The 11,252-nt window shown below is 49.3% G+C and overlaps 1 protein-coding gene across 1 annotated transcript; it reads right to left on the bottom strand.

The window, feature by feature from the left end:
- Positions 1 to 4,812: 4,812 nt before the first annotated feature.
- LOC127215254 (paired immunoglobulin-like type 2 receptor beta) lies at positions 4,813 to 9,559 on the bottom strand. The gene is made up of 4 exons (XM_051175638.1): positions 9,428 to 9,559; positions 8,754 to 9,140; positions 6,314 to 6,647; positions 4,813 to 4,862 (listed from the first exon to the last, which is right to left on the bottom strand). The coding sequence occupies exons 1-4, from the start codon at positions 9,513 to 9,515 to the stop codon at positions 4,850 to 4,852; spliced, it is 822 nt and encodes a 273-aa protein (XP_051031595.1). The 5' UTR covers positions 9,516 to 9,559; the 3' UTR covers positions 4,813 to 4,849.
- Between the last annotated feature and the right edge of the window lie 1,693 nt (positions 9,560 to 11,252).

Here is an 11,252-nt window from a genome sequence, read left to right as displayed (position 1 = left end):
CATAGTTGTATAGGATGGTTGACACACTCTTCCCCATGACAAGATGCCATCAGCTCCCTGAAGAATAAGAAGACATTCTTGCCCTAGAGGACCAGTCGTCAATCTCCCTGAGTGACATGTGCAGAGGTGGCTTCCCATTTCCTTAGGTTTCCTGGTATTGACTGCCTTCTCCACGCTTTCCTGCCATAGTCCCCCATTCTGTCATATCTGATTTCTCTGCCTTCCTCACAGTTCCCATAGCCCTCTGATCTCTTGACCTGAGCCCTCATGGTCATAGACAGAATACCCATGGCCTCACTAACAGCTGGACACAGACACGCTTGTACATTCCTTTTACGTTTTGACACACCAAGGCACAGAATCTTAAGCATTAGGTGGCCCCAGTAGTACAGTCAGTCAGGACCCTGGACAAGGCTATCGTGCTAGTCTAAAAGGGCTTCCTGGGGGTGGGGTGTCGGGCTTTGAACTTGTTATGTAGCCCAGGATGATCGTGAACACATACTCATCCTCCTCTCTGCCCCCTCCCATGTGCTGGGGTGACAAGTGTGCCACATTGTGCCCTATATTCCCTACTTCAGATAGAACCTAGTGTTCTGTGTGTGCCAGATAGGTAAGGGCTCTATTACATGAACCTTGTCTTTATACTCAGTGAGGTCGGAGAGGGGACCCTCCTGGTCATGAGTACTCACCTCCAGGCTTCATTCGCCATACTGTCTAGGGTCTGTGAATGAAAGTTCACTGATTTCTAAGTCACCTAGGAGGGGTGGAACCTGATGAGGCTGCCATATGTCAGTTGTTGGACCCCAGCATTTTTACACAACAGGCTCTGGTTGATTCCTCAGGATCCTGGCTGCCCCTTTGTGCTCAGACTCACTGCTGCCACCTGCTGGCGCCTTAATCCCAAGTCACCGGGCTCTGTTCTAGTTTAAAGTGCTGGACTTAGCTGGATCCCCATAGGGACCCTCTGTGGGATGATTTCTGCCCTTGGTGCTGTCATCAGTCTCCTGCAGGGACAACCATGTTTCTCCTATAGCAGTGACTGGGCTCTGCCCATGATGCTGTCACAGGGGAGGGGCACTTTCTGTGGAGGAGCAGCCTGGGCTGTGCTGTGCACACGTGGGTCTTGTATACATGTGACCATGGAGGGTGACAGGCTGCAGGGTTAGAACCTGCTGCTGCTCAGCTGTAGCAGGAGTGTGCCCTGTCCCCACAGAATACAGAAATAAATGTAATTAAGAAAATTAAATCCCAAGTTAGGCAAGGTGGTACATGCCTTTAATTCTACCATTTGGTAGGCAGAGGCAAATGGGTGTCTGTTAGTGTGAATGTACCCTGGTCTACATATTGAGTTCCAGGCCAGCTAGGGCTACACAGTGAGAACTTGTCTCTCCCACAAAAAAAAAAAAAAAAGATCTGCCCCCACATGTTTACGCAGTCCTCACCTGAGTACACAGGGTCTCTCCAGGCATGCTCTGGGTTTCTTCAGACTGCAGTTCCTGATCGTGTCCCAGAGGTCACACTCTGATTTTATACCCAACCTATTTCTCTCTGAATCATCCAATCCCAGAAACTCCACTCAAAATATCCACAGTGCAGTCCCTGTGGGTGCTGACCCTGCAGACACCATCATCCATGAGAACTGTCCATCTGTCCGCCCATCCTGTCTCACCACCCACCCTCCCACTCACTCCTTGATTTGTTTACCCCAGAGACAACATGCAGACCCACAGTAACCACCCAGACTGGGGTCTGGATAGAGTGGAGGAGAGGCTAGAGAGGGTGGTGTAGACAGGACACTCAAACTGTAGCCGTGGCTTTACAATAGCACACAGATGTCCTGTCCCCATATGGCACCTTCTTTGTCTCCTAGGATGACACTGTCATCTTCATCTCCCTCATGTGCTGCCCAATCTCAGCATGTGCACTCCCTGACACCTGCCCAGGGAGCCCCATGGAGAGACTCTATAGTATGTCCAGTAGGTGGGCCTGGGTGACCAGCTCAGTTTCCTATTCTTCTGGTGGAATCTTTCAGCCTCTGCAAATACCCAAGGCCAGATGGAGAAATTCACAAGTCATTGTATTTGAGGTCACAGAAATGGAGAGACTCTCAATTTCCTCTTCAACATTATATATATTATTTAAAAGAAAATATTAATAGTCACAAAATGTGTTTAAATGAATCTAATGAGAAAATGCCGGACATCTTCAAGTTCTCTGTTTCCAACCAAAGTAACACATGACCAGATCTATGGCCTCTCTGTAGTGTTTGGAGTTTTGGTGAGCTTTGCTGTTTGGTTTGAGATAGGGTTTCATGTATCCCAGGTTGGTTTCAAACTCAATAGCTACAATTAATAGCCTCCAGTTCATGGTCTTTCTATGTCTACTGTCTATCACTGGGATTGCAGGCATATGCCACCCTACCCAGCTTCCTGTAGTACTTCTATTAAGTGACTGGCTCAGGCCAGAGGACACAAATCACAAGCACTGGTAGCTAGACTAGAACCCAGGTCTGCTCTGCAATCAGACTATAATGTTCCTTCTCCTGAGGGGATTGACCTAAATGTTGAGATTGTTGGTTCTGTGTGAGCCTTTGCTGTGGGCCCCTTTGTTGTTCCTCTTTGAACAATGGAAACTGACATGACAAGTCACATGACCATTTGAGTTCCACCCATGAGGCCCCTTCTCTGTGCCCAGATGTCTGGAGGAAGAAGATGATGACTAAACCCTTCTGTATATGACTGGCCAGACCATCAGCATGGCATCCTGCTTGTGTGAACACTTCAGGGATGCTCAGAGACACCACCCCAGCTGCCCATATCACTGTGACCATGGCTCCTGCAGAGTTCAACCTCAGGAGGCTTGGATCCCGTGGCAACCACTGCAGACATCTCACAGCTGCCAGGAGACTTCACTTTAACCATGAGAATTCTTGGTGACTTCTCCATGACCCCTGGTATTTTCAGCTAGTCTCTTGGGGAAGGTACACAGTCCCTTCCCCACCCCAATGACTCAGAAATAACCCTGTGATTGATAAGACATTTGAGGCTTGTGTTTGGTGGAACTAAAGCAGCATCAATGCAGGATGGTGATTGGTGGATCTCATTCATGCATGCCTGTTGCTATTTCTGTCAAGAGGCACTATGACCAAGGTAACTCTTACAAAGGAAAAGATTTAATTGGGGCTGGCTTACAGATTCAGAGGTTTAGTCCATTATCATCATGGTGGGACATGGCAGCATGCAGTCCGTCATGGTGCCGGACGAGTTGAGAGTTCTACATCTTGATCTCCAGGCAAAAGGAAGTGAACTGTGTGTACCCTGAGAGAAGTCTGAGTAGAGGAGAATTCAAAGACCACCTCCACAATGACACACTTCCTTCAACAAGGTCATACCTACTCCAATAAAGCTAAGCCCCCTAATAGTGCCCCTCCCTATGAGCTTATGGGGGCCAGTTGAATTACATTCTAACTGCTACAATGCCCATTCATCTTTTCTGTCTGTGAAAGCAGCCTGGTTCCATTCTTTTTGGTCAGTCTGGATGCTGCCCTTATGTCCCAGCAGGCACTTGGTAGAAGCTGACCCACTGATGATGATCAAATGTGAAGACAGACCGTCCTTGGGAAGGAAGTCTTGTCCTAGAGAAGACCCCAGAGGTCAGAATATGAACATGGCAGGAAATAAGGAAAGCGACTGCATGTAGATGGCCTGTGAGGAGAGGAAGCTCAACATGAGGCCCAAGCAAGCCCCAGTCTGTCACCTGAGGAGGAGCACGGAGGGGTCAGGGGCCGTGGCTGGGATGTCAGTGTCCAAGGAGTATGGGAGAGAGGACCTAGGATCCTCATGCAGTGGTTCTCAGTGTGGACCATGGTCCCTGACTCTCTCCCTGTCCCTGCTCTCTCTGTCTCTCCCTGTGCAGGACACAGTCTGCTACTCTCTAAGAGGTCAAGATAGACACCGAGGTGGAGTGCTATGAGGAAGACCTTCATTAAAAAGTATTAACTCCATGGGCAGAGAAGAGCACACACAGTTGGTCTCTCAGGACCAGAGCCAGAGAACATGACCTGGGTTCCAAGGAGAGGGCATCAGAGCTCCCATGACGGGAGTGTGGTTTCTCTTCTTGTACCCATCCAAGGATAGGATATTTTACAGTACAGTCCTGGTGCCATGCTCTCTGGTCTTCAAACAGGAGGCAGGGGATGGGGTGGGATGCAGGATATGTGGCCAGCAAACCCATACTTTCAAGTGAATTCACTTCCCTGGTGCGAGATCCTGGTCTGGAGTGTTAGCAGGGGACTATCAGACAATGTCTCAGCAAGTGCCTGTAGGTGACCCTGAGATGGAGAGGACAATTTTCCAGTTGTTTCCTTGTATAATTTGAGTCCCCAGAAATCGAACCCAGGTTATTGGGCTAGGCAGCAGACACCTTTTCCCCACCAAGCTATCTCACTGGTCCACTTGAATTTTTTGTTCGTTAGTATGCAGTTTTTTAAAAGATGACATTTTAAAAAATTAGAAAATGTGATGATCACGATTTATCATGTTGGGGAGTTCACATCATTTTTTATGGTATAGCCTCTCACTGCTTTGGAACTCACCAATTAGGCTGGAGCAGCTGGACAGACAGCCATATGGTTCTGCTTGGCTCTTGCTTGAGATTACAAAGTCCTGCCACCTGCCTTGCTTATAACGTGGGTTCTGTGGATCAATCTCAGGTCCTCCTGCCCACGTGGCAGGGTTTCCTGACTGAGTCATCTCTCTACTCCCTTCCATGTCTCTCAGAACAAGCTTCCCCAGGCAGGCCCTCACCTGCTCCCTGGGATGACGGGCGCTCACCTGGCTGGGCTTTGGCTTTAGGGTGCTGGCCTGTAGGAGAAGAAACAGTGTCAGTGTGGCAGCCATGCTGACCCTCACTCTGCCTTCAGATTCAGGCTCAGGTTTCAAATCCAGAATTCTGCTTCCTCTCAAGTCTCCTGCTCCGTTCCTGCCCTGTAGTCTTCTTCTTACCATGGATTTCAATCTGCTCTGAACACAGTCCATACTCAATTCCTGTTTTGTGTCCCTTCAAGGTCTCATGGAGGACAATTGACCTTCTACTTTCTGTGTCACTGCATGTGGCCCTGAACTTCAGATCCTCCTGTTTCCACTTCCAAATGCTGGGATAGAGATGTCCCCAGCTGTGTCACAAAACTCATGTCTTAGAATCCTTAAGAACGTTAGAAGACAACCCATTTCTCTTTACAAAAACGCAATTGGAGTTGTTTAGGGATTACACTGAATTTCTATATTGTTTTTCATTATAATGACATAAATTTCTCCACTGCAGCAGGGTGGTGGCGACACATGCCTTTAATCCCAGCGCTAGGGAAGTAGAGGCAGGTGGATTTCTGTGAGTTTGAAGCTGGCCTGGTCTAGAAAGCTACACAGAAAACCCTGTCTCAAAAAACAAACAAACAAAATTTCCATTGTAAAGGTATATATTTTTCCATTGTGCATAGCCTTACTTTTTTTTTTTTTTTTTTTTTTTTTTTGGTGTTTCCATAGGGTTTTTTTTTTGTGATTTATTTTTGGGCAGTATGTATGCGTATATTTACATACGTGCACACACATGTGGACGGCAGAGGACAGCCTTGGGCATTGACCTGCAGCAGCTGTCTGCTTTAGTTTAGGATTCAGGCTTGTATTTAGCTTGGGACTCATTGATTGGGCAAGCCTGGCACCACATTGAGCCTCAGTGTATTACTGTCTCTGCCTGTCCAAGTATCTGCCAACTTTTTATGTGTGTCGTGAACCCATGTCCTCATGTTTGTGGGACAACCAGTTGACCAACTGAGTATCTTCCCAGCTCTTCAGTGAGTTTTCTCGGCAGTGTTTGGTTTTTGGTGTACAAATCTTTGACCAGTTTTAGTGTAGGCTCTTCCTAGACATACCGTGATTGTAATTTCCGTGTTTACACCATATCTTCAACTCAAACAGTTGTCTCTTTCCATAGGTTTCACTTCCTGAGAGATGTTGTCCCTGGATGCTGCTCTGCCCTGAATCCTGTTTAGCAGTCACAGTTCTTTCCCATGAGCGGTTAGCCCCTGAGGTACCCGGATTCCCCTTGATTTCCTTAGGAGCACGCTCTGTGTTCATCTGCACTGGACCCAGCTGGTCTCTAAGGAAAGTAATCGCCAGTTCAGTCTTTGTGTTGAGCTCAGCCACCTTCCTGCCCTTCTGTTCTCCTCACTTTCCCCTGCACAACCTCCTTCCCCATCCCCCACAGCTGAGAGAACTCAGAGGGGAAGCTCAGGTGAGGGCCTGTCCTGGACACTTACCTTTGCTCCCAGCACAGGAAGATCATCAACACACAGACGGGGGTTATGAGCACAGCCGTGGCCACCACCACCCCGACTGTGGCTGCCAGGTTCGCAAGTGAAGGATTGCTCTGACCCTCTGTGTCCTCCAGGCCAGCTGTGGTGGCTGCAGAGGTGACCTGGTTCTCTGTGTCCTCCAGGCCAGCTGTGGTGAGTGCAGGGGTGACCTGGTTCTCTGTGTCCTCCAGGCCAGCTGTGGTGGCTGCAGAGGTGACCTGGTTCTCTGTGTCCTCCAGGCCAGCTGTGGCGACTGCAGAGGTGACTAAGGAGGGCATCTGTTTGGTGGTGCTGGCATCTGTGGAAGAGAAGAGAGTGAGCAGATCCTCCCTGGATGAGGGAGGGATGGGGTGAGAGTCACACCTTGTCTCCTCTGAGGAGTGTGGGATGGGAATAGCTCTTAGAAGTTCACACAGAGAGGGGAACAAATGTTGAAGGCTGAGTTTCTAGGAGAGCCTTGTGGTGTATCCTCAGTCTCTACATGGTCACAGATAACTAAGTCATAGAGATACAGTTCTTTTGTCATAAATATATAAAACACACACAGATGCCTCAGTCCATAGAGTGTTTGATGCTCAGACCTTAGAGCTCAGGATTCATCCGTGGTATTCACAGGAAGAGCCTGTGGAACTGGGTGTGGCCTTTAATCTTAGTCCTAGACTCCAGAGGCAGAGGAATATCTGAGTTAATGCCATTCTGCCTATATATCTAGTTCCATACTAAACTGAGTTGACTGGGCTGTAATCCCAGTACCAAGGACGTGGGGACAGCATGTCCCTGGGGCTCACTGCTCATGCAACCTAAAACTTGGCAATCTCAAAGCCAGTTGAAGACCCCATCTCAAAAAATGAGGTGAATGAGGTTATTCTCAAGCCTTGACAGGCACATTGAACAAATGTGAACACACACACACACACACACACACACCTGAATAACAGACCCTCACTATCATACACAGAATACAAAAATGTATAACAGAAAACACATAATTCTGGCTGTAAGTGTACTGCTGAGTGCAGGGCAGGGTACATTCATTTCCTCTACAAATGTCACTAGGTTAATTTCCATAACATTTACATATTTGGTAACACTAGTCCAGCAGCTCCCAACCTGTGGTTTGTCACCCACAGTGGACATAAGATATCCTGCATATCAGATATGTATAGTATGATTCATAACAGTAGTTCAAATATAGTTATGTACTAGCAATGAAAATAATTTTATGGTGGGGTCTCCACCACATGAGGAATTGTTTTGAGGGTGACAGCATTAGGAAGGGTGAGAGTCACTGCTCTAGATCCTAGAGGCGGCTCCTTTCTCTCCCTGCCCTGAGCCCTGGCCGCTGCTGTTTGATGTGACATCAGGTGAACATGGCAGCCACAGAGACTGCACAGGAACGGGGCTGTGGGCGTCATCTCAGAGGTTAGCATTAGTCCAGTCAAGAGCCACAGCTGGTTGTGGTGGCGTGTGACTCTAATCTCAGCACTTTGGAGGTAGAAGCGGACAGATTTCTGTGAGTTCCAGGACAACCAGGGCTAAACGGTGAGATCCTGTCTTCTAAAAGCCAAACACCAATATATAAAGAAATAGCCACAGAGCAAGGCTGTGATGGACAAGGAAGCACACAGAGCCCCCGGCTCCTGTAGGGCCACACGAAGAACTGAGGAGTAAAAGCCACTCAGTGTTCCCAGAGCATGGGACTGCAGTTACTTGTGTCCCAGAGGAGAGGCAGGGATCAGAAGACAGAGCAGTCACAACATGTCAATGTGGACATGATTTCCCAAGACATTTGGAACTTGTGTGGGAGTGGGGAGGGCAAGAGGGCAAAAAGAAGAGAGAGGAGTTGGGAAATGAAGAGAAGACAGGAGTGGGTAGGGAGAGGTGAGGGGTGTGTGCTGTGGAGCTAGGAGGGGGAAATGGGGGGCTGTGGTGACAGGTGGCATTTCACACTTGGATTGTAAAACATCCAGTGGGTACCTACTGTTTGTTCTGGGCTTAGGTTTGAGGTGTGTGGAGATGCTCCACACAGGGACTCATTGGAGCCCTGCTCCAGGACCAAGTGATTCAGCTATATCCTTGAAACTTTAATCTCCCTGCAGGTCCTGGGGGAGGGGGAAGTGGCCAACACCACAGTGTTAGTTTGGGACAGAAAGGGCATGAATTAAGGGGAAGGTCACATGATGAAGCCTACTGTGGGCTTGGCATTCCCTCTGAGCAGAGGATGACAAGCAAGGTCAGAGATGGCAGCAGAGAATTCACAACTGCAAGGGAAAGATTCATTTGGCAAAGGCATGCAAAGAGCCAAGGGAAAAGAATATGAAAGAAAGCTCAGAGTTGTGGAGCCTGAGGTGACATCTAGGGGACAGGATGTCAGAGGCATCAAAGCCAGAGTGGGGTGGCTCACCATGTGTGATGGTGAGTTGTGTTCCATCAACTGACTGCACAATCTCTGTCTTTTTTCTCATGTTCAGATGAACTCTGCAGAAGTACACTGTCTGGTCCTTCTCCTTCAAGTCCAGGATTCTGAGGACTCCGGATGTCTGAGGCTGAGTCCAGTTCAGGATGAGCCGGTTCTTGAAATGCTCATGTATGAAACCTGAGGAGGGGTTGTAGATAATGTCCCCATGGAAGTGCTTCCATCTCCAGAGAATCCTCATCTGCCGAATCTTTGTCAACTCCCAGGGGAAGGAGAAGGAGAAGGGGATCTCGATGGAGCTGCCCTGGACACCGGAGAGGCGTGTTGGTTGGTTGACCCCCAAAACATTCAATCTGTTGAATCCTGCTAGGTTACCTGGGAAGGAAGGAAGGGGAGAAACTTAAATCTCTGCAGGGGATGGAAAGGACAGCCCAGAGCTTCCTGACTCTTCACCCACAGGCAGGTGTGTGACACAGGGCAGAACTGTCCCTATGGCTGGAACAGGAAAGACAAGGAAAGCCTGTGTTGGACCTAGTCTGAGGGCTGGTCTCACTTGGGGACAGAGATGAGTGTCTGTTCACTTGACAGTCCATTCTTCCTAGCCCCACTGGTGTCTCTTGTGGTTAAGGCAGAGTCCCTGCTGGCAAGGTCCCACCACTCACCACCGTGCAGGCATGGTGCTGGCAGCAGCAGAAGCAGGACACATGTCATGACCTGGTGTCCTCCAGGAAATGAGAGCAGCAGAGCCATCAGGCTGGAGAACAGGCCCTGTGGAGGGACCCTGGGGTGCTCAGGACCCAAGAGAGAATAATGCAAAGGAACACACAACCCCAGAACCTTTTCATGTTGAGGATTGATTCAGGGAAGGACCTCCTCATCTCCACCTCCTTGTGGTCAGAAACTTCCTTTGTTATCTGGCTTCTTCTTTCTCACGTTGCAGAAGATCCACCCTTGTGGTCGATGAGAACAAGGCCATGCCCTTGAGCCCAGCACCCATATTTGTGTGGAAGATGTGGCCTTGACCTCACCATGCCTGACCTCCTGACTACCCAGTCCTTCATATATACCATGTTGTCCCCCTCTCCCTCCCTCCCTCCCTCCCTCCCTATCTCTGCCTCCCTCTCATACCTCCTCCTCTCTTGCTGGTTCTCCTTGAGTCTGAGCCTCTCTCAACCCAAGGAAGAGGCTGCCTGGACCAGCACGTGCTCTTTCAGGGAGAGAAAAGCTGATACAGGTCTCTGAGCAGCTGAATCCCATGCTCAGCTAAGAGATGCTGATACTGGAGATGCTGATGCGAGAGGATGCTCCCTCAGTTCCCAACTCCAGAACGTGGTTTCTTATCCTGCTCTTTGACCCCTTCCTGTTCTTCAGTGGCTGCTGATTGTTCTCAGGCTGAACCAAGTCATGGCAGATCCTCTTTGCCCTGGTCTGCTCCATGCTCCCCATCGACATTGTCCCTAGGCTTCCCAGGTGACAGTCCCCCTCACCCGACATGGGGTCTGGAGTTTATCCTGTCTCTGTGAGAGCCTTGCTGCCCTCCAATCCGCAGAGGGAGCCCTGGCTCAGGTCATGCCAGCATCGGATGGCAGGGGACTCCAGTCTCACTAAGTCCTTTGTTCAGCACAGAGGTGTCAGCATGGACCCAAGGCATCACTCAGCCTTACCTCAAGGGCCAGCAACAGGTGATACCTCCTTGAAGTTTTAGAGATGACTCTGTTCTGCCATGGTCATTCCAGAACCCTCTTTGTTCTATAAGCAAAGAAGGCTCAGAGCAGCAATGTGCCACATTTTTGAGAGTGGAGGCAGAGGGACTGTGATTGGGTGGGGACATGAGAGGTGGGGACAGAGGCTGTGGTGGCCTGAACACTGGTTCGTCAGGAGTGTCACCCCACCCTTCTTTAATCGTCAGCTATGGCAGAAAGACATGATTGTACCAGAGAAAGTGGCATCATTCTCCCTGAATGACACACGCAGAGGTGACTTCACACTTTTGACACAGATTGCCTTCTCCATACTTCCCTGCAGGTGGCTATGCAGCCTGCATTCTGTCATATCTGCTTTGGATACCTTCCCTCACAGTCCCCATGATTCTCTTATCCCTTGTCCTGAGCCCTCATGGTCATGAACCTCATTCTCATGACATCAGTGACAGCTGCACAGGGATACACTTCTATATCCTTCCATCCTGCCCTTTGAAAGGCAGATGCAAAACCTTTAGGACAAGTTCACCCCAGATGGACAGTCAGTCAGGAGAGGGGACAGGCCTACTGAACCTCCCAGAAAGCCTCCCCTTTTTATTGGATGGAGTCTCAAGTAGCCCAGGCTGGGCCTTGAACTTGTTATGTAGCCAAGGATGACCTTTACTCCTACAGATTTTCATCTCTGCCCTCCCAAATGCTGGGGTGAAGGTGTGTTCCAGTGTGTCCCTTTGTCCCCTGCTGGAGATAGAACCCAGGGTCCTGTGCATGCCAGGCAGGTAAACACTTT

Source organism: Phodopus roborovskii, unplaced genomic scaffold, assembly GCF_943737965.1.
Source record: "Phodopus roborovskii unplaced genomic scaffold, PHOROB, whole genome shotgun sequence".
NCBI lineage: Eukaryota > Metazoa > Chordata > Mammalia > Rodentia > Cricetidae > Phodopus > Phodopus roborovskii.
The sequence above is the reverse complement of the archived record's forward strand: the minus strand, read 5'-3'. Positions and strand labels throughout refer to the sequence as shown.